This window comes from Pelecanus crispus, chromosome 2 (genome assembly GCF_030463565.1).
Source record: "Pelecanus crispus isolate bPelCri1 chromosome 2, bPelCri1.pri, whole genome shotgun sequence".
Classification (NCBI taxonomy): Eukaryota; Metazoa; Chordata; class Aves; order Pelecaniformes; family Pelecanidae; genus Pelecanus; species Pelecanus crispus.
In genome coordinates this window covers 106421723-106446002 of record NC_134644.1, presented here as the reverse complement: position 1 = coordinate 106446002, position 24280 = coordinate 106421723, and the positions used below count along the sequence as shown (strand labels likewise).

General features: G+C 41.6%; 1 protein-coding gene across 1 annotated transcript in view; it reads right to left on the bottom strand.

Annotated features, from left to right (window-relative positions):
- TMEFF1 (transmembrane protein with EGF like and two follistatin like domains 1) overlaps window positions 1-24280 on the bottom strand; it is a 123325-nt gene that overhangs the window by 27376 nt on the left and 71669 nt on the right. The window contains exons 3-4 of the mRNA XM_075705038.1: window positions 20380-20509; window positions 11925-11951 (exon numbers count right to left, since the gene is read on the bottom strand). Of these exons, the coding sequence (XP_075561153.1) occupies window positions 11925-11951; window positions 20380-20509 (157 nt within the window). The remainder of the gene's footprint in view (window positions 1-11924; window positions 11952-20379; window positions 20510-24280) is intronic.

Here is a 24280-nt window from a genome sequence, read left to right as displayed (position 1 = left end):
TGCATTTACATTCTCTAAATGTAAATAGCAAAAAGAAATCCACAAGAGTCCTTCCTAATTTTCCTGGATCTTGGCTGAAGGGACTCTCTCCCTCCTACCTGGAGGCTGGGCTTACAGGGAGAATAGTGCAGGTGAGCCTCCCAAATTAACTTCTGTCTAAAGCATGCTGTGCATTTTTCAAGGATTAATACATATCAAACTTTATTACAAAATTCCCACTGTAGAAATTCTATTACCACTCTTACTAAGTTGCAGTAGAGGTCATTTGCTTTTATCTTTACAAATGTACATCTTATTTGATTTTTCATTCTTTCTAGATACCACATTCATGTAGCTGTGTTTGGCATCCTAAAGTGTCCTTTAGTGTCAGATTTCACTTTTCCATGCCAATAAATGACCCCCTACAGTTTGAATAAGTTAAACAAATGGCACTGCTCATGGCTTTCATTCATGGTATTTCCACTTCTTTTGCTGTTCTTATGACTCTGGATGCCCTTCCCCAGCATGGTAACACCCGCTGGAGTTACAGGTGCAAGAGCTGGACACACTGCTCCAGAAGAGTAGTCATCAAAGCCAAATACTGTCTATGATATTCTTCAGTTAAAACATCCAACAATCATATAATTTTTTACCATTTTTTCGCACTGACCATTATTATTCACATTCACTTTATTATCCACCTTATTCCCCAATGAGTCCTTTTCAGGGTCATCAGTCTGTAGGAGAGAGGCTGACATTGAGGAAAAATTGCCTAGATCCTGGACTTGCTACATATAACTCTGTCCTCAGGCATTAGAATCCTGCCTGCTTGTGCATCCTGTTAGCTCAGTGACCTGTCCTCTGTCATCCAGGCCTGATCAGTACTGATGGCTTGCTCCCAGGTCACCAGTGGAAGGGGTCACGAGGCCAAGAACAGTCCCTAGAAACACACTCATTTTGTAATGATTCCTTAACATTTCATGATCCATTGATTGGCAATATTTTTGCACATTAGACATGCACTGTGTGGATGTTGTGCCCTCTCGTTACTTAGACTTGTATGAGAGATTGCCTTTGACTGAGAAAGGTTATGGTTTTGAGGTGGTATGCTTACATAAAGTGTTCTGTTGTACAAATGCCTTTCTTGGAAAAATAAGTTAAAAAAAAGGGTAAGTTTCTCAATAAAGGTTTTCCATGAACCCATGATGACTGGCATTAAATATTTTCCCCTCTCTTAATTCTGTACTCAGTTGATTCTTCCACCTTCTATTCCACTGCTTTGCTTCTGATGGATGCCAGAATGAGAGGCTGTAGCCTGCCTGATCATCACATCTATCTTTTCTCAAAATATTTGTACATTGTTTCTCATTGTTCTACTGAAGAAAAAGAGACAAAAGAGTCATTGTCAGCCCACAGAATTCTTTACCACCCATTTTTAAAGCTTTCAGGTGCAAAGCAGCCAGACCTGCTGGTTACAAAACACTTGTCTTCAACACTTGGTGCTTAATATCCTTCTGCACTACTGCTGGCATGGAAAATATTTCATCATATCCTATATATACTATCTGACTTGACTACAAATACAACCAGAATGCTTTACAGAGCACTTTCGTTGTACTATTAGCATTTCAATTTTGTAATGGAGCTAAAGAAGCAACACGTACACACATGCACATGCACACCCTTCCTCATGGGCTTTAGTTCTGCTCCCTGTGAATGCCCCGACACCTTTTCATTTTCATAAACAGTAGTCCACAACTACTTCTTCATTGTTTCTATATGCTCTTCAGAGTAAACTTCTCTCTCTCTCCTTCCCCCCCCCCCCCAAAATTGCTTTCTCTACCTTTTTAAATTAAGCTTGCTTTAGAAAAACTGTGGCCGTTTTTTCTTGATCAGAACTTGCTGGATATAGATTTATTTATCTGTACTTTATTTTGTTTGCATGTAATAAATATGTGCAAGTCAAGAACACCTGCACCTCAGATACCAATAATTTACACCTGTCAGGATGAGGTGTAATACAGATGAATGTGTATTGATGCAACATTTCCAAGTTAGGCGATAGTCATCTGTATTTTTTAGAAGCTTCTTTCATTACTAGCTGCATGAGATTTTAGTACTAGCAGCATGAGACACTGCATATAATTTAGACTGAAGTCCTTGAAGAAAATGCAGCTTTTTCCACCAATACAGAATAGATAAATACTGTTTTTCAGCCTGAATTGGTAGCAGACATTTTCAGTACCCCACTTGTGTGCTGTTAAAATAAGTTAATCCATTAATATTTGAGAGCATAGGTTTCTCTGGTGCAAATGGCTCCAAATAGGCAATGCAGCCCTTGACAGATTGCCCCTCCCTTCTCCTTTCTCCCCCACATTTGATTGTTCCTAAATAGGTTATAGCCATTAATTTTAATATCCCAATCAATCAGGTCTTCCCAGCAGGTTTCAGTAATATCAATTAGGTCAAAATATGCTCCTAAATGAGAAATTCAACTCCTCTTGTTTATTACGCAGGCTTCTAATGTTGATGTATAGATGATTACTGAATTTCTTCTCCTCACTTTCTTTGGTATCTTGATTAATTCTGTTCTTTGACATCTTAATTTCATGTTGAGTGAAAGCTCATTTTCCCTCTCTTTTCAGCTTGCTTTTGTGTTTCAGGGCAGCACCTCATTAATGCTCTGTCCTTCAAAAGAAATGAGGCACAAGGATGGGATCTGTGACTCCCAGTTGTCTTTCTGAGCTGCAGTGCTCCCTAACACTTCTCCTCGAGTCATTATTCCTCTGCAGAAGATGGCCAGCTATATCTGAGGAGCTTCAGGGTAGGAGCCTGCAAATGGGCAGTAGCGCTAGAGGAATTGGCCAGCAGTAAATTGCTTCCCTCGGCAACTCATTTGTGTGTTCCTACAATGGTAATATGGCTGGGTTTCTGCTGAGGGCTTTCAATCAGGCTTGAAGCAAAAGCATCAGTCTGTGTCAAGGTGAAGTTTGGTCTGCCCCAAGGTATGGCCTGGAAAGGGAGCTGTGCTGTATATATGTATTTATCACTGTTCACAGTGAAGCGGGGGGAGCTTGTGGAGAGCTGCAGCTACTCAGTAGCCACGTACAGATGGAGTAAAGATTCCCTTGTCTGGGAAAGCCCCTCTGAAAACCAGTTCCTATTTGTTTAGGGAGTATAGTGATTTTTTCTGTATCTCATGGGAGCAACTAGTCTCAAAAGGATTTTGGAAAAATAGGAAGGGCCACAGCAAATCCCCTCCTGCATCCCAAAGTACAGAAGAACCGCCCCACCCCCACCCTCCCCAATCAGACTGTGATTCCCTCAGTACAGCTAGCTCTGCAAGTTCCTCTCAAAATACCATAGTCCACAGCATCACACATTACAGGCTGCAGGTCACTGAACAGTTTAGTAACTTATTACCTTCCCTCTCCCATTAATTTTTAGGGCAACTTTAATGACACACACAGTTAAAATGGAGATTGTCCCCATAATTTAAAACAAAGCTACAAACTTGCTCTCTGTAAGTATATATCTAAAGCAAGTGCAAGAACTACTCTTAGCTGTCCCAGAATTTAGGCAAGCGGTGTCTTGAATTACCTTGACCATGCTGCTGGATCATATGCAAAAGCAATATTACCAATGTGGAGGGTCCTGTTCTCTTATCCAATCACCCAGCTGGCTTAGAAGTAAAGCCTGGCTTGGTGTAGCCAGAGATCTATACCCGGCTGAAAGATACTTTCCCTGTGCAGTATAGACCACACACTGCAGCTGTAAGCACCCTCCAGTCAAGACACCAGCCTTTGAAGTTTGCTTTTGCAAGAATGGGCATTACAGGTTTAACACAAGGATGCCTGGTCTATTTATGACTGAGGTGCCTGGAGGAGAGGACCTCGAAGTTTGATACTCTAATCACAAGCCAGCCAAGGTGATACGTTTGCCCAGTGGTTGTGAGAATGATAGCGTGTGCACTTTTAAGCAAAGGACTTGAGGACCGTGAACTGTAAGACTCGCTACCACTGCTACCCTTGTTATGTGTTAGGTATTTTACACATCTGACAACTATAACACCTATTTTGTTTCTATGTACATGACGCCATGGATAATGGTGGAGAAAGCTGTCATACTGTAAGAGCTGGATCAGCTTCTACACTGCAGGACTCTCTGGTTGGAGAACTCACATTCACTCCACTGTCTTGCTTCAAATGGAGCTAACTCCTTTTTCTCCAAAGGAAGACACAACAACTTCAGAGTAACCAGCAGGGAAATTATGTATGAGTAGATGATGGTGGCAAACGGAAAGGACAAGAAAGTCACCAGACACCAAGGGAGGTATCCCACAATTTCAGGAACACGCCGAATACCATTCTGCAGGCCCTATTCAGGCTGCATGAGATGAACCTGCCTTCATTTGCCATCTGTCATCCTGCACAAGAGGCAAGAGGAATCTGTCCTTCTGTGCCCCTGGCTCCAGCATCCTTTGAGCAAAGCTCCAGCCCCCCTTGAAACCCCTTAAAATAAGTTTTCATCAACAGAAGGCCTGAACATTCAGGCCCTTTGCCTCTGCATTGCTGAACCTTTGGTGAAAACACAGTAATTCTTGCAAGTTTTACTTTGGTGTTAATTTTACCTAGCGGGAGTAGCATCTCAGCAGAAATAAATAGGACTATTTGAAGCTAAAGTGATACTCAGCGACAAGCCACGTGGTGGAATCAGCACTTAAATCTTTCTAAGTCACACACCATTATAGAAATACACTGAAAGACATGATGTTACCTCCTATCCAGGGTGTTAATCACCATCAGGTTTCTGCAGTCATATTAAAATACATTAAAACAAATCAGAAGCATTATTACAAATTAAAATAAAAAATTTTCGAGGTTCTAAACTGTGTCTGTATACCACCCTGACTGTGTGACAATTACTGGATAAGTGTTGTCCCCAGTGAGGGGAAGGAACAGATGGCAGCCTGCTAAAAAGCACATACTGTATATCAATTTATTAATTACTAAATGCAATCTGCTAGACGTTCATCACAAGATACTTTAGCTATTAAATTTCTGAGGGATTAGGAATTCAAAACAAATTATTTTAATAATAATTAACTTAGCTATATGTATTGCAAGCATGTTACTTCCTTAGCTTAAAAGCCTGAAATGATTGGGTGCCATCTGTCTAACTACCATGACAGCTTTTTTAATATCAAAAGTGCATTTTGCTTAGGTACACAGATAAACGCTGAACAGAAAGAATAAAAAATTTATGTTATGGGCATAGTAGGACACTTTGAATTCTTACCCATGTCAGCTGATTACTAGACTAAAGAACCTGCCTCTTCTAGGACACTGATTTGTTTCTGAGAAAAGTCATTACCATTTGTTAACTCTTTGATGGTGTGAGTAACACATGCTGATGGTTTTCAACACGTCCTTGCAAAGGCCTAACTATACCGCAAAGTCAACAGCACAGTTGCTATTTACTGGCAGTATCAAATAGAGAAAGTAAGGACTATCTGGAGTGAGAGAAAAAAAGGCCTTTACTTGGAGGGACATGGGAAGAACAGCTCAGAAGTGCTCGTTTGCCAAAGACGGGACCTGGGAGCTCAGAAGAAATAAGGTTCTCCTTCAAAAGTTATTGCACTATGTCTGGATGCCAGATGGAAAGTACTACCAAAAAAAGCCTTATGAATAAGGACTACTGCCAGATGAAAGCAAATTATCTTTGTCACCAATACCTTTGACACAAAAAAAGGAACCAGCTTCTTCAAAAAGCTTTCCTTTAAGAATCAGTGTTCCCATCTGCGGTGGGACAAAATTTCTTCTAATAATGTAGGATGTGATTGTAAATCTGAGCAGAATTTAGATCAATGGCTCTGATTGCCCTTTCAGTTGTCTCACTACTAGTTGGGCAATGCCGTGCTAGGATCTTTTTTAGAATATTGACAAGGACAGTGGCTTTAACACAAGACTGAGGTCTTCTGAACATTGAATCTACTTCAGCTAAATGGTAGGGCTTCTACTTGGCTAGGAGTCCTGAGTGCCAGCTCTTTGTATAGCAAGAGGGCAAGAAGACCACTAAGATCTTCTTTTCAGACATTGTTGACTAGTATCAAGTTGCAAACTTGAGGAAAATAAAACCCTATTTGCACATAGAAAGCACCTTGAAGAAAAAAACTGTAAAAGCTCATCCTCAGTCACATTCGTATAAACCTACCAAAGTTAATCTTCCCAAGGCTACATTATTGGGTCGACACAGTTCTTTTTACAGGGAGAACATAGCAGGTTCCACCAGAAATAAAAATTTTAAATTCTTGTTAGAAAAAAAGAAAACGTTGCATGCAAGCTAGCAATCTACCTCCTTTATGCACATGTGACAGCCTGAGGATCATTTTTCATGCCCCGACCTACCAGTTATGGAATTACATCCAGCAGGCCAAATAGCATTGCAATTTACAGCAGGCAGAGATGAACATGAATGTGAGCCTGTGACTTCTCTTTCACCAGTTCTGCCTCAAACTCTAACAAATCAGTGTTTAAACAAAGTGGATCAGGAGCCAGTTTTATGACTGTCTTCTTCAGAACAGGGAAATTGCAGAATGATTCATATGAGATTACAGAAAAAAGCCTGTGTCTTAAATGCAAATTTGAAGGATCACACTTTCCTCAGCTGTGACCTCAACTAAGCAATATTTTTAGGGCCGAGTCCCACTCTCTGACATTGTTTTCTGTAGAGGTGAAACATAATGGTAGAGTAATGAGGTTTTTGAAATTTCACTAATTTCTGAATTAATCCATACTCTTCTTAGAAGTGGCTTCAGGATACCCACTGCCACAAGTGATCAACAGCTTTGTTTCGTAAGTGTAATTTTTATTATGCTAATTGAAGGTTCAGACTTCTGAAATTAGCAAAATGAGTAATGTTACTACAACTCCTTACTAATACTGTGCTGTCAGAGCGTAGAAAATGGAAATCGCTTATCCAGAATGTCAGAGGGCAACTAGACAATTGTCACCCTTAAAAATTATACTCCTTCATCTCATTCAGGCATACTGAAAAAATTCTTCCACTTTTAATTCTTCTTCTAAAATCTAGTATCTTTGTAACAGCAAACATGATTTGGCAGAGAACCTGGATCAGTAGTTCCACAACTTCTAAGGCAAGACATTGTCTGAAACAGTCTTTGATGAAGAGGATTTTTGTGGGTTTTTTAATCAGTTATAAATCTACTCTTTTTTTTTTTACATAAAAATGAATGCATTTAACATAATACAGTTTGGGAGCAGCAGGGAAAATCTGCATCAAGTCAAGTTTCAGAATCATTAATGAGTTTGTTCTGCATCTGGAAAATGAACAAGAACAGCGTGAACCACTAGCACAAATCTCAGCTGCACATAAGGCAAGCAGCTAATTTCAGCAGTGAAGACTGTCACAGGCAAAGGTATAGCAACTGAAGAGCACAACTCAGACGCTTTCCCAGTACTTCCCTGCACAGTTAAAAATCTACCAGCAAACAGTACATCTCCTGCACAACAATCAGAATGCTTCCTGAACATACACAAGCAGCTGCACTCATCCATTCCGTGTGTGCAAGCACCACTAGTGCATACACAATCACACTAATTGTGTGTTTGAGAAACATAGCAAACACTGATTCTGTGACTAACATCTGGAAATGTAAATCCTAGGAAGAAAACACAAATCTCTAAGCTAGCATGTTTGCTTACTTGCTGGCGCTCTCTCATTTATCCTTGCGTTTTCCCACTTCCGTTGCTGCTTCCTTGCACTTACAAGCAGTAGCTGTACCTAACCCACAGGGCACAGAAGCTCTCCATGCACATTGGCTCCCATTTGTGCACCCTTAGCCAAGGGAATGATACTAAATGATCAGGCCTGGCTGATTATTAGATCTCAGTATGTCCTGGCATCCTCAGGAAGAAAACAGGGAAGGCTGCTCCAGGAAGGAGCCCTGCTGCGCTCCAGTCAGTCCCGTAGCTAGAATAAGCAGGGAGGCAGGACTGTGGTGTGCACAAGGGAGCACCCCAACTCTGCTGGTCACCCTCTGCTGGGGTTCCTGTCCTTTCTTCTTGGCTGGATCCCAAACAATGCACCTCCATCCTCAATAGATTCAGCATTCTTTTAGAAGTTTGGTTTCAATTCTAAATTCCCTTAACTTGTAATACGACTTTGATGTTTTTAATGTCTCCTCGTAACACTTTTACAGTTAATTGAATAATGGAACAAAAACAATTCCAGATGCAAAAATATTGTGAGTACAAAAATATTCTTGAGTTTTTGGCCAAAGCAGAGTTCAATAATCAAAGCAACAGTGGATTTCATCCTCTGAAGGATTGCTTTCAGATGCAGAAAATGACTCAACGTGCTGAAGATGGGCCAACTGCTTTGCAGAAATATTACCCAACACCCAGTTTAGTGATGAAAGTGGATGGGGACAGTACTAATTCAGTGTGTCACAAATAGCCTAGAGGTATGTACTGGGTTTGTGTGGCAAGGTTTTGGTAGCGACTGGGCTACAGGGGTGGATTCTGTAAGAAGCTGCTAGAAGCTTTCCCTGTGTCCGATAGATCCAATGCCAGCCACCTCCAAGACAGACCTGCCACTGGCCAAGGCCGAGCCCATCAGTGAAAGTGGTAGTGCCTCTGTGACAACATATTTAAGAAGGGGGGAAAACGCTGCTGTGCAACAGCAACTGCAGCTGGAGTGAATGAGAATATGTGAGAGGAACAACTCTGCAGACACCAAGGTCAGTGAAGAAGGAGGGGGAGGAGGTGCTCCAGGCACCGGAGCAGAGATTCCCCTGCAGCCCCTGGTGCAGCCCATGGTGAGGCAGCTGTGCCCCTGCAGCCCATGGGGGCCCACGGGGGAGCAGATATCCACCTGCAGCCTGGGGAGAACACCACACCGGAGCAGCTGGGTGTGCCCAAAAGAGGTTGTGACTCCATGGGAAGCCTGCACTGGAGCAGGCTCCTGGCAGGACCTGTGGACCCATGGAGAGAGGAGCCCAGGCTGGAGCAGGTTTGCTGGCAGGACTTGTGACCCCATGGGGGACCCATGCTGGAGCAGTCTGCTCCTGAAGGGCTGCACCCCGTGGAAGGGACCCACACTGGAGCAGTCTGCTCCTGAAGGGCTGCACCCCGTGGAAGGGACCCACGCTGGAGCAGTCTGCTCCTGAAGGACTGCACCCCATGGAAGGGACCCGTGCTGGAGCATTTCGTGAAGAGCTGCAGCCCATGGAAGGACCCATGCTGGAGAAGTTTGTGGAGGATGGTCTGCCGTGGGAGGGACCCCACGCTGGAGCAGGGGAAGAGTGTGAGGAGTCCTCCCCTGAGGCGGACGGAGCAGCAGAGACAACGTGTGATGAACTGACTGCAACCCCATTCCCGATCCCCATGCACCGCAGAGGTAGAGGAGGTAGAGAAATTGGGAGTGAATACAAGCCTGGAAAGAAGGGAGGGGTGGGTTAAGGTGTCTTAAAATTTAGTTTTTATTTTCTCATTACCCTACTCTGTTTTGATTGGTAATAAATTAAGCTAATTTCCCAAAGTCAAGTCTGTTTTGCCTGTGACAGTAATTGGTGAGTGATCTCTCCCTGTCCTTATCTCAACCCACGAGCCTTTCGTTATATTTTCTCTCCCCTGTCCAGCTGAGGAGGGGTAGTGATAGAGTGGCTTTGGTGGGCACCTGGTGTCCAGCCAGGGTGAACCCACCACAATGTATCCAAAAACAGAAAAAGTGCCAAGTAGGATTTTCAATTTCTGGTTGTTTAAGATATTTTTTCTATCCAAAATTAAGAACTAAACCCAACTGTTTTCATACTGAACAGAAGTGGGAACACTTCAGTTGGCCCAAAGGCATTCAGAAGAAAGCCAAATAAATGAAGGGCTAGCATCACAAAACTGCTGGAGGAGGTAGTGGGTACATTGTCCCTTCTTTATTCAATACCCAGGCAGTGCAGCTACTCACCTGGGGCCAAGGGACCCAGATTCTATTCTTTCTGCCTGAAGTGAACTGAACTTACATATTCCACCTCCCAAGACAATGCATTAACCACTCCTACAACATAGCATGGAGGGACCACCAAATCTCCTCAGCCGATGCCATTCTATTTTGCATAAATAATTAAAATTCACTGGTATGCTGAGTCCCACCTAACAAAGCCTTTCTATAGCATGCATCCTCCCAACCTCCGGGCTGTCACCTTCCTCCCATTCCCTTTGTCCTAAGCTCAATGAATATTTCAAGTGAGAACGAAAACAGCAGCAGTGACCAAGGGAAACCCATTTTGGACCTCTCTTACCAAGAGATGGTGGACCTGGTTCAGTCTCCTGCTGCAAATCAAGCAATGAGTATATTTGAACTTGGAACTTTCACCTCTTTAGTGAGCAGCCTAACCAACAAAATGCAGCATGTTCTGTCCTACTTTTCTCCAAACTATTCATAAAATTACCCAAAGAATTCCCACATCTGTCTGTTGGCTGCCAGTCTCTTCCAGACCAACACAGTAACGTTTACAAGGGACTTTAACAGGGATTTTTTTTCCCAATTGGGAAATGCCAAAAAAAAAATTCCCAACAGCATTCAAACATTTCTAAAACTGTTCCAAAAACAAAAGTCAGACGTGGACTAAATTACTGTCATCTGTCTCCTATACAGAGTGCATAGCAGTACAGAGGCAAGCAACGCTCGGCTTGCAGGGAGCAGCTGTAGTGGAGTAACAGGCTGAGTAACAAAGGGGGAAGGAGAAGCAAACAGAGCTGAGAAAGAGCATGATGCAATCTCAGGAAGAAGAGCTTCAGAAAAAAGTCACCAGTGAAGGTAAGAAGAGGCAGTGTTTGAGCAGAAAATTGTTCCTTCAGACAACTGCTCCAAAATTAAACAAAGGTGAGAATGGCCATGTGCTAGCAGCAGCCCAGGAATTTACTGATAGCATCTTATTAAAGGGGAGGGAAATGCCTCCCCTTCATTCGACACATGAAAAGAGAGGGAGCTAGCTCCTGATTTTTGGAAAGTTAACTGTTGTGTTTAGCCACACAGTGATGCCATTGATCGTTTTCCACAAAAGCACATTTTCATGTAGCTATACAAGATTTCCGATATTTCATAACTCAGTCCCACCAGTATGAACTGCAACACTTTCTTAATACAAGCAAAGCCTAAAAGCAAAATAGCTTTTCCATGCCTGTATATATCTGTATCTCACATTTTTCATTCTATATGTATTCTTGCTAGTAGTATCAAAGATAGAATTAAGATAAAATTACTTTTTTTTTTTCTTTAATCCTTGGAAGAAGGTTAGGATGTGTTCAAAGATAGGAACAGTTCTACTACTACCAGCTGTGCTACATCCCCTCTTCAAATATACAGCTTTGAACAGAAACACATAAAATATTTGGTAAAAACAGATATCATACTGTAATCATCATATATTTTAGGCAACATGTTTGACCAAGGATAAAGTAATAACTGGACATTGTAGACACTAAGAAAATGAATGCAAGAAAAAAACGGTAAGAAATATATTGTGAATGGACATTTCCAGGTGCAAAATGCAGGTGAAATAGGGATCTAAACACTACACTATATTGCTGGCAACAAATGAAAAATTATATAGGTCAAATCTGAAAGAACAACATTGGTCAAATGCACACTACAAACTATTTTTATACAAATACTGTTCTGAGATGGTCAGATAACACTGCAACTTTAAGTCTTATTTTTAAGTTGTCATAATTTTTCCTTAATTCATAGAATCATAGACTCGTTTAGGTTGGAAAAGACCTTTAAGATCATCCAGTCCAACCATTAACCTACACTACCAAGTCTACTCTAAACCAATCAAGGTATACCCCAACCATGTACATAAAACTGACACACATATAATAAAAAAGAAATACCAAAAGCAAGTGTAACTAGGGTTTGGTACTCACCTCCTTCTCCTGACCCAGAGCCATTATCTGAAAAACAGGGGGAGGAAAAAAAAGAAAGCAAATGAAAATATTGCTCCAGGAGCAGCTGTTTGTTCAGAAACTTGTCACTGTAAAACATTATACAGGTGTTACATTTCATGAGCCAGGTGTAAAAACAAACATCCACATAAAATCTGGCATCCTTTAATACAGCTTGTCCATGATTACTGCACCCTATCCTCTCTTTCCTGTCAAGATATTTTCACTCAAGGAACAGCATCATTCAATACTGAAAACTAAATTGTTTTCTTAGCCTTTTTGCAACTGTTAGAGACTCAAACTTTTTAAACCCAAAACAGATGAAGAGTACACAGTCTGATTTTTGGAATCTACTTACAATGGTAAAGTTGTTTGGTTTTTTTTTTTTTTACTCTCTGGCCCTGGGAGTGGTACATGAAGGAATAATATACAAATCACCTGACTGCAGAATTGCCTCCAGAAGACAGCTGGTCCTCAAAGTAAAGTTGGCTTAAGTCATCTAATGACAAAATATCTCCTCTCAGCTGAGTCAATCGCTTCGTATAAGGATGCTCTAATGGCACAGTTATTTCATTGACATTAGACTGACTAGATTAGCATCTGATGAGTGACAGTTTGTGGCTGCATCCCCTTTGCATTAGCAGTTCAAGCATCAGCAGGACTTGAGCTTCCTCACCACCGCAGGCCAAACTAACTCCACTCCAGAGCATTACGGAGCTGGCTAGGGATTTTTTACAGGGATGCGCATCCTGCTGGGCAGTGCTCTGCACAGTGTCTTCAGCTAGCACGGCAGTAAGGACAAGTCCTTAAACACACACTCTGAGTCATAAACCTCCCTCAGTCTTTCTTGCTCAAAGGAGGCGGAGAGCAGAGGATGGGATGGCAATTACTGTCAGTGAATTGCTCCCCATCCCTGTTAGCTCAGCTTCTCTGGAAGACAAGGAGAAGAGCAGAGCACACACTCTGCTCGTCCCACACCTTTCCTTTCATGCCTGCTTTGGTGATGGAGAAGGCAGCTGAATTTATTTCCACAAATGTGAAAGAAGGAGACCAGACAGAGAGAGGAGCGGGGTTCTTACTTCCACGTATGAGCTTGTTGTTCACATCAGATGAAAACCCAAACCCTCCGTTTGCTCAGCCTTCCCCCCACCCCCCCTTTTCTTTAAGCAGCTGTATTTCTAAGAATAATTCCCTCTAGTTCATGGATGAAAGTGTGAAATTCCACGTTACTAGGTCACTTCACACATTAAAAATAATCTCCTGTCACATGGAGCATTAGGAATAGAGACTTTTTTTACCTCCACCTAAATATTCCTTTCTTTCCTCTTCTACCACTATTCCGTGTCTAATAGACTGAGCTTATTACCTTACAGAAATGAATGCAAAAACAGAAGGGCTCTTGTTCCATTGACAGTGACCCATTTTACTGACAAAGCAGACAATTCCGTATAAAATGTCACTGTTGAGTCACTGAGAAATATGCCTTATGATGCGGTATTGCTTGATTAAGAAATATGAAGGAGTATAATTTACTTATATGAGGTAAGTATATAGGCTTGTTTGTAGTGGTGAAATGTGTCATAAGCTGTTCCAGGGGAGAGAAGGCTACCATACAAATAGGAGCAAGTTCAACATGTAATTCATATAAAAAACAAAGGCTAAAATGTCTCAAAGAAACTTGATTTGTTCCATGTTTTTATTTCCAACTCTCACTCTCCGACTGCTTTCCCCTGCACGTTGAGCCCTGAGGTGAGAAACAGTGCTCAGCTCCAGCATGAGGGGCACTGGTTATACCACAGGATGTGGATGCTGTGCGGCAGGGGAGGTACCATCACATCGACAGTACGAGCTGTAACGAGAGCACCATGTAAATGATGGAGGTGATGCTCAGACCACCCATCTCAACAGATAATTGGGTTGATATACATGAAGTCCACAGGCAACTCTGTCTCCACTTGGCAGGACATCCCAGTAATGGGATAGACCCATGCCCGCTTCTCTGGGTTTTCAGATCTCAAGAAATCATAAAAACAGAGTGTCATCCTCTATAACACTTTGCATCGTTTTCAACTTTTCACCGGGAGCTTGTGCCTCCCCTCTGAGCCTGGGAGCTGTGCTAGGAGTCTTGTCTCCAGGGTAACTGTGCTAAACTAAGCCGGTGCTCCTGCTTTTTTCTGAGTCTTGGCTAGATTTTCCCAAGCAGCTGCTGGTTAAAAAAGTAGCATTTTTTGCAAGCTTACTTGGACAAGCAGCCCTGCTCTTTTCAGGCCCTTAACCAATTCAGGATTTCCAAAAGTGGTCTCCATGTACCAAGACCTGGCAAGAAAGATACTCAGACAAGTGAGGAAGCTGGACAGAAATCGCATCCCCCTCAGCCACAGGTCAGTAATTAGAGAGTGAATGACTGATCTCTCTCTTTACTTAAGCCACCTTTTTCCAAACAGACTTAGAAAAATATGCTTATACACAAATGTACAGGCTTCTGCTGCAAGCTGCTTTTATCCATGGAGGAGTTTCTGGATAAAATACATAAAGAAGCAATTGGATCAGACACAGCAGCTGAACGCTGCAAGCACTAGGCTACAGTCAGAATCCTTTTTTTTTGGTTCTTTCTGAAGAGGAGCCATTTCTCTACCGTGAATCTGCTTTGGTGCAGAGGCAGAAGGTACACTCTCCAAACCCAAAAGGGCCTGCAGCCTCTGTCATTCAGGAGGGATGGCTTTTAACTCAAACTAGCATGAAAATTGAACCCATCTCTTCCCCATTTAGGGCAACAGCTCCAATCTGCTAAGTACAAAAAGGAGGACAAACAGTCCACTGACAGATTTTAAGCAAGCAGACCCTTCCACTTGATTCACACGGGGCAGGTGATTCAGCGGGCACCTCCAGAGCAAACCTACTCGATCCTGCTCACAGAGAGGCAGGCAAAGAAATACCAAAATACTGCACCTTTTTTAGATCTATGTAAGAAACAGGTCAGCAGCTATTCAGTCACAGGCAGAATAAAACACCTCTTGACACATCAGAGGTAAAACTGTATGCCATTCTCCAGGAAACAAAGCCAAAAAATTATGTTCTTGTGGAATTTAGGTATTGCAAGGCTTAGCCGACAGCTGAGAAGGGATTTCCAGGTTCTGAACTTTGGCACCCAAGAGTTATTATACTCTTTATATGCAAGTCCTGGATTTTCCCCTAAAGCTTTTGGGATACAGCTGTGGGTTTTTTAGTACAAAGACAGTAAGTGCCACTTCTTTGCATTAAGCAGAAATTGGTCTTCCCACACCAGCACTCCAGAAACTTCACTGAGCAAGTCCTGGATAATGTGACTTTTTCATTCAATTATCTTCGGTTACGCATCTTATGAAACAGAACTGGAAGAGAGAAAGGGCAGCTGCTGTCTCAAGCCGTAGTTCCCTGTTAGCTAACTATATTCTGCCTGGATTTCCCAGTTAACAGAGCTAACGAAGCAGCCTTCTCCATAGCAGGACAGGGCAAGCTTTCTGCAGTTTAACCCTGGGTACACAAGAGAGCCTCTAGGTAAAGATTGGATAAAATTGTCAAGAACTTACTACCAAAGAAGACCATCCTGATCTACAGTCAGCGCTAGACAGAGCGATGAGAGCACTCATGCATTGCCCCATGAGAGCTTTTAACTTTTGCTTTTTCCTCAGCACTGTGCAATTCTCCTTCAGCTCCCACAGCAGCGCAGACCCTTGAAATCTCCCCAACAGCGGCGCAATGGCCAATGTGTTGGAAGAGATCTGAAATCAGCACAGACCGCTTCAAGCCGCCAGCCAGAGCAAAGACCAAAGCAAAGCAAGCCCCAACTTCCCACTGCTGGCAGCAGAGCGGAGCTCTCACCGCTGCACAAAAGCGGGCTGTGGAGGAGGATGCCAGCTCAGCCACCCCACACAGCAACAGCTCAGCCGCCATCCTGCTGCTGGGTTTGTATCCCTACCCTCCAAGAGCGGGGCTGCCTGCTAGCAATTACCCTTGATTTTGATATGCCAGCAGGAGTTTTTGGGGAGGAATGCTGACAAGCCTAATTGCCAGCAGCTGCAAAGCCTCAGGCTGCTGGAGATAGATAGGCTTTTAACCTCCGCCTTGCCAGGCTGTGTGTAGGGGATGTCTATTTGCCTTGACACCTTCAGGGAAAAAGTGCGATCATGTGATCCTGGTAGCCATTTCCTGCTAATTATGCCATGAAAAAAAAAAAAAACAACCCACAGTACAGGATACTAAATCCTGGCATGTGTTGACGAGGTATGTCTGAGTGTGCCTTGTTCTTTGCTTCCAAAACATTTCTTAATGACAGAAGGGTGACGCTGTGCTGTCGCAAACCCTTGCCGCAGGTTGGACGGAAAGTTCCTGCACTGCACTCAATCTGGGAGTAAGGGTCTCGGTCAGCTCTCAGAATGAATGTATGTTTTTATAGCAGGTTTTCAGGTTTGTTATGACTTTCTTGCAAGAGCATAAAGAGTTATTTTCACACTTCCTTAATCTAGACGTGGGTTGCCTAGAATGTCTTCCTTAACTCCCTCAAAAGGATTAAACTGAGCTTATTATATTTCTTTTCAGGACAATGTGTGCATCTAATTATGCTTCACTGTAAGCCTCCCACAAAAAAAGCATTTACTGTAAAAACCTGTGCATTCAAATTCAGGGTAAGAGTTTGATTACTTCAGACTGAAGAACACTAAGTTAAAGCCACTCTTCAGAGAATCGTTCCTTAAATCTAACAGAGCTATAGTGTTTGTTTCTAGTTCTGCAAATAGCTTTTTTTTTTTAAACTTTAGAAATCCCAGTAGAAAAAGCAACGAACCGTGCCTTCCAAATATATACAGTACACTGAGAATCTGTAAGTACACTATATCAAGTGCTACATCATTGTGTGGTTACATTTTCATGTGCACATAATACAAATCTGACAGCAGTCAAAATCCTGGCTCTGTGTGTGGGCCAACAGGAACACACATTCTTATAAATGAATCATAAAGGTCTATTTCTTATTTACTAAATTAATTTATATTATTTAAACTAATAAAAGACAATAAATTCACCAACAAAAGGATGAGAAGAAATCAAGGGACTTGGTGACTCTCCTCCTCAATACTCTGAGCACCCCGACAGCTCTGTCTTCCTGGTTCCTTAAATCTGTTTAGCAAGCCAGTTCAGGATAACCTCTGGTAGAGGATGGCATAACATGAATGATTTTCAATGTAATGTCACCCTTTATGAACTGATCAAGATTTCAGGTCAGCAGCAAGACCACTGAAGCCGTGAGCTTGGTATTGCCACCTCCCCATGACCTGCTGCATGGTCCCATCTCTGCATTTGGTTTTGGGCTGAACTGCAAACTGGGAAATGATAAGGGTGAGAAATAAAAAAAAAAAAAAAGGAAAAGGCTGGGACAGTGCTCTGATGTTGTTCTTAACATAATTGCACAGAGCAAGGAGGAGAAGCTGTGGAAGATGGGAAGTACTACCAGCAAGGACTTGGCTTTGCAGCCCTGTTCATCTCCACCCATCACAGACCAGATGCTTGCCTCTTCATGAATGCAAAAGGCCAGGTTAGGTGTAGGCCAAAACTGTATATAGCTTGACTTGAGAAATCATTTCTCAAAGGTATATTAAGGCATTAGGCAAAGAGAACACTAAAGCTGCATTTCACTCATTTTCCTCGTTTCTCTGTATTTTGCAACATGGGGCTACATGCATTGGCTGAAACCCGCAGACCCTCACCATCCACAGCTTGTGCCAGGGGTAATTAGGCATAGAAACACCTCTGTAAACCCAGTATTTTGAAAAAAACCACAATATCCCTTCACTGAAAAATGGGCTTTGACAATGTTAAGACTTGTATATGCAGTCCTGTAAACTTCAGCCATACATTCTCTTACCTTTCTCTAAAGCATAATTTTTTAATGTCAAAACTTGCATTTTTTTCATTCCTAAAGCACCTGTAATTGTCTCTTTTTTTAATGTTGCTTATTTTAGGATCTTGCAACTCTGACAGCACTTGGACAAAGGAAATTATGCTGTTAAATCACCCATGACTGTAAAAATTTAATCAAAATGTTACCTGCCAAGAAATAGGTCTGACTAAATCACTCAGTATAGTCTGTTCCAGTGCCGTACCTTCAGAAGGTATCAATCCCTAGCAAACGGGAAGATTCAGAAGTCTGACATACTTTAAATATTAAATAGGTGTTACAACACTATGGGGGAATTTCGTCCTATTGTCTCAAGTGTGTCCTGCCAGTATGAAGCTTTGCTTTGAAAAAACTAAACTCTGACAGTAAACCAGTGAACCTATACTTAGCTCTCAATGATGTCCCAAAACAAAGCATTTTCATAGCAAATTCAGAAGCACTCAGTGAAAATGAATGTGGGTCTGTAAAGGATTTTTTAATTTGGGCATTTGATTCTCCATATATATGTGTTACAGATCAAGAGTACGAATATATTGAATTCTCAATGACCAGGGCATGGACAGATTCCAGAGGATGGCTTTTGTCATCCAATATTTTCACATCAGCTGGAGCATGTCAGACACTCAGGGTCGCAGGTACCGTTCTGGTGGAGCCCCTTTGAAGCGCTTTAAATTGCACCGGTGTAAATTCAGTGTGAAGCCTGAATCACATCCTCAGTTTTGGAAATGTGTTCTCAGTACTTTCTGGTCAGTTGTGTCTCAGCCCATGTCTTATCTATTACGCTAAGTGCTAAAAATTATGCTATGTTTCCTGGGTTTTATGTAGGACTTAAAGAAAAGGAGAGGGAGGTTAAAGAAGTCCCAGACTAGCTGCGTAATGTAGTAATTAGCTGCCAGCAACCTGAGGCTGAGAAGAATCAATTTTTCATTTTGAAATATCTTTTGCATAGATATTTTGCATAGAGGTAGAACACATATAAAAATAATCACTTTTTCTTGTTGTTCCTGAAACATTATCCTAGTATATTGTTTTAGTGAGGGAAAGAAACTTCCATGCTGTGAGTCTGTTTTTACAACAACTTGGGCATGAAATTAAAAAAAAAAAATTTACTTATACATCTTCAGTTCAAACCTTCATCCTTCTTGGGTGTTGTTATAGGAATATGTGAGTGATCCAAAACTGTAATTTTTTTTTTTCCTATTTTTGCAGCATCTGGAGATAGTTTACAGGTGGCAGATTGAGAAAGAAGGTAGATTCAATCATCTGTGTGAGGTATGCTGGTACTATGTGGCTGAGCTGGGCACAAAATGCAGGTTTCCTTCAGTTCTAGGACCAACGTCATAGATGGTTTTGGACCTTGGTAAACAACCCCAAATCTCAGTATAGGTCTGTGGTTCAGTCAAAGGTATTAAAGCAAGTTGTGTAAAACACAGCCACGCTGCATTTAAATGAGTAGCTCTGGGACTGGCAGCAGCAGCAAGGAACTTGGCCTAGGTACACTGCCCAAATATCTACCCTAATTTCCAGGTAGGAGGTTGCAGCTCCAGTGAGTTCCAGGCTGCTACATTTAAATTGTTGTTGATAACTAGACTAGACAATGTACAGCTACCTAGGAGTGTGCACCTGATCTGTAATCATGTTTTTGGCTGCCATACAGCTGTAACCTTGCTTAGGCTAATCCAAGTAACCATTGTGTATCAAAAGATAAGGGATGTCCCACAACCTGAACTTTTTGATGTGTTACTTATGTACCAAAGAATGCAGTTGTTGATGCTAATGAGTCATTTAATTTAATTCTGAGAAAGCCAGCCACGTGTCTTGTCTCACCAGCTTTGCATCTGTCCAGAGGTTCAGAAGACCTCTGATGACTAAAGTTTCTGTGTTGAAGAGTGTGCTGCAATATTCAAGACAGTGAAAATCTGTTCCATGTATTTTAAGCATGTGGAAAATCTGTGCTTTAAGCATGTGGAAAGACAGAAAAGGGCAGTCCATCAGAAATGTGAGGTACAATGATTTTGTAAGAGTTGTGCATACCTTCAATGTAATGACCCAAAGTGAAATTACTCAAAGATGATGCCTTGGATACAGGTAGAGTGGCAGTCAGGATGATCAGTGTCACTTGCTGGATGTCACACTAATTTTGTACATCCAAAAAATGGGTCCTAAAGAAATGACTAATTTGGAGGCTGCTCCAAATTTGTTGTGAGCCTTTTGATGAATGTCAAGGCTCCTGTATACATACAACAGAAGCATTCACAAACTGCTTTCTCAGATAAAGTGTTTCTACTTTTAATGTTTATTTATTAACCTGTTAGCATATCAGAAGATATATTAGATTTCTTCTGTATAAAAACACTCCTTCACTAAAGAGGACTTGGGGTTTCCACATTATTTCATTCTATGAAAAGCATGAAAATAACAAACAGTCTCTGGAATTAAGGGCAGAGCTAAAGAGCTACCCATATAACATCATTCATTAGTGACACAAAGTGATGTTTTACATACCAGAATAACAAGGTCCTTTTGATACCACTGTTATCTCTTTCTGATGCTTGCAAGCAGCTCTCCTGAGGAAGCATTCATTTTGGTAAGTGTCTCCATTTGATCCACAAACAGGAATATAGTTTGTGTGACACTAAAAAAGAAATCATAAAATAACTCAGTCATACAAAATCATGTGATTAATCTCAAAAGCATATTAATATACAGGAAGATAGTTGTGTAAATATGAATTACTAGCAGTAACTTATAACCCTGTTCACTAAAGGAAGATTTAAAATATATATTAGTTTCTCAATATCAGTGTATGTATTCCTTTCAGATCACTGAAATAATAGTCCAACTCTGTATGAGCTGATCATAGGAATTCAGTAGGAAAGATTAAAAGAACAAAATATCTATAGTGGGACTTAGTAATGGCTAGAGGGAATATGACAAGCATCTAGAAGTATTTGAAGGATAAACACACTGAGAAAGGAGAAAACTTCTTCAAGATAATACAAGAATGTATGACCAGGCACAGTGGGATGAAACTGAGCAAAGGAAGATTTAAGGTGAACAGTGCTTAAGGGGAGATTTGCTAATTTTTTGATCATAGAGGGACCTTTCAGGGGACATGGAAAACAATCACCATCCCCGTTAAATTCATGAGTGTCATGAGTCTTTTACTTGGCCAACAACTATAATAATGCTTTTGTATTACTATACTGAAAAATTCTGAGCTCAAAGTCAGTAACTTCGGTACTTTTAATAAAAAGAAAGGAAGAAAGGAAAATTTATCATTCGGAATGGCTTTGGCAGAGGCAGCCACATCAGTCTCTTTGTTCTTTGGCATACACAAACCTCACAATACCTGATTTTTAAAACATAATTTTGAAGGGAATTATCCTTCCTCCTTTGTCATCCTGCCATAGATGACCAACTGAGAATGAACCAACCATGCACGGACAGAAATAAATCATGCTGCCGGCTCTCAAAATTATTTCTAACAGTTTTGTAATACTTTCCCACAGTGAGTACTCTCAGACATTCAACCACAACCGTCAGTCCTGTCATATCTCACACTGAACAGTCACTTCTAGGGAAAAATTAAACAGGCGACTCTTGGGGGGAACAATACTTTCCAATAGGTAATTCTCTATTCAATCTTAAAGTTGCTGTGTGATGTTTTAAAGTTGCAGGTTTCTGTCCTGAGGGCAGAAAATGAGGCAAAGCGATTCCTTTTTTACAGTTGGGTAAGCCTTTAGCAATTTGGTACAGTGCAGCCAAAAGCTTTCAGGAGTAGAGCTATTTTCTTGTGAGGAAATCCTCTAATAGCCTGAGTGACCAAAAGGCAGAGCATCTCTCCATGGATGGGATCTGCTCTGCACAGCATCCCATGGGAAAAACAATCCAGGCTCCATCCAATGCTCCGTGATTGCATCTGAAGGGATGTAAGGTTTACTTGCTATCTATATTCCTTTTCCTATTCTGTCTTATTAAAGCAGTTATCATATTAAACCATTTGTTGTCAAGCCTTTCTTACTGAGATCGAAAAAGAGCCCTGCGCCGGCTCTCTGTCACCTCACCTCCCCCCACCGGTCCATATCACACTCAGTAGTGATCAGTTTTTAATTTAGGTTTTGTAAAACATCATCCAAATTACAGCAAAAGACCTTTCCAAAAGTTTGGTGAATATACGTTACCCCCCACCTCTGTTGTAATGAAAAGGGAGCTACCCTTTTTCCTGACTACGGCTGCAGAAAGTCAGGATATCATGAAGATCACTGCAAGCAGAGCCCAACTAAATCCTTCAGCGCCTCTCTTATGGTCTAATTTGTAAATTTGATTCTGGGGAATCAAACTTTGGTATCTTGCTTTACGTTAGGTAACTTGGCAAGACAGAGAAAGCCTACAAGGTGTTCAGGGAGGTTGCAGCCCACAGAGCTCTTGCTGCTATGACATTATAGCTGTTTCAGTGCCAATGCTGAAATTTGGCAGCCAGTCATCTCCAAAGAGGATCCTAGGAGGAAAAGCTACGATCCATTAATATTTAAAGAAGACCAAAGAGTTAAGAAATGCTGCCAGGCTGGGGATGGCAGCAGATAAGGAGAAGGAGGAAGGAATGGCGATGCCTGGAAGGGACCAGAAATCTCTACCTATTTTCCCAAATCTGAGGGATGGTTTGTTCCAGCCTTGGCCTTAGTTCAGGGGCGGCTGTGAATAGCCATAGCCCTCTGTTCCCCAAAATGCCCCCCTGTCATGTAGCCAGGGCTGTAGCCTCACACCCGGCAGTGGCCTCCCTCCAGCAGGAAAATCCTCAACTGACCAGCACCTGGACCTGAGACCATTTTAATTAGGCAACTTTCTCGCTAGAGTGCATTTTTCTAAAAACTGCAGTTTTAAGAGCGTAAGAAAAGCCTTGTTGGATCGGACCAAGGGTCCACTTATCCATGTGCTCTGTCCCAGCTGTGGGGAATAGGAAATGTGCTTTGGGGAGAACAGGTTGGTATCCCCACCTCTTCCTTTCAGCGCGTGGTCAGCTGAACCACAGTACACAAACTTGTCTAATTCCTTCTCGAAGCCTTGCAATGTCTGCAAAAAAGAATTACCTGGCTATCACATAGTCTTGCATGTAGAAAACCTAACAGTTTGGGCTGGGTGTTTGTTGCCTGGGATATTTTGGTGGTGCTAGTTGCAGACAAATAATTGAGAGTTACAGGAAGAATTCAACCTGCTATGTCTGAAAAATACAATACCTTCTCCTCTTCCTTTGGCTTCTATCCTTAAATTTTCCAAGATTTACAAGTAAAGCTATAATTAGCTTAAAAATAATATTAGTTTTAAAAACGGGTTCTTCAAGAAAAAGTATCTTTTTTAGTCCTCATGACCTGGTTATTAGGAAGTCGTAAAATTTATCATCTACAGAAAATAAATGAAACCTTTTCTTAGCCTGGGGTTGAATTTCTTTTCCTTTTTTTTAATCATTACCGGGTTTTGATCTCATTATTTTTCATAAATAAAAGTTACAGACAGAGTGAAGGCTGATGAATAAACCTCTTCTCCTAAGAATTTTTCCTCCCTTTAAAAGGCAGTCAGATCCCATTGTTCTTATGGGACATAAGCTGCAGGATGCCCTTGGCATAGGTGCCCAACTGAATGACACCACATCAAAAGCCAGCTCTGAAACACTGGAATCCAAAACCTGTGTAAGATCACATACACACTGTCGCTATTCTGGTTCCCCTTGATTTATTATTTATTGGAAACAGAACACACGATTATTTTTAAAACACGGAAAGATAGCCCACTCCAGCGTTGGTTGATAACACTGTCACCTCTTCCAGTTTTACCAGGAGTCTCATAATACATGATACATTTGTCCTGGCCATAAATTGTAGAAACAAAGAACCTCAGTATTCTCTTTTCTTTAAAAAATGAGGGGCGGGAGGGGAGGAAGGATTGCCATTATAGTTATAAAAACTGTAAACTACAGGCTCAAAAACCAAAGAAGAAAATTGAACTTGCTATTTACTACTTTTTAAAAGTTCAGAGGATATTTTTAAATCAAATTTCCACACTTTTTTTTTCCCCGAGTGGGACTAATTCACTATTTTCATTCATAAACTTTATGATCACTGGTAATCCTGTTACAATCTGATTTTCAAAATGCCTTAAGATCTTCCAGAGTCTAATGTACCACATTTGGCCACCAGCAGAGTGGGGAAGAATCCTCCAAATACTGGGTATTGGAGTAAGCAATCCGTAAGTGCTGCATTAAAATTATAAAGCTTCATCTAGTGTGTGTGACAACACTTGGATGCCCTACTCCTGGTCACCTCCCCTCCCATCTTGGGTCTTGGGGCAGGATGAGGCAAGGTTGGGAGGCGGAGAGCAGGTATCACCCGGCGCTCCCCACCTCTGCTCA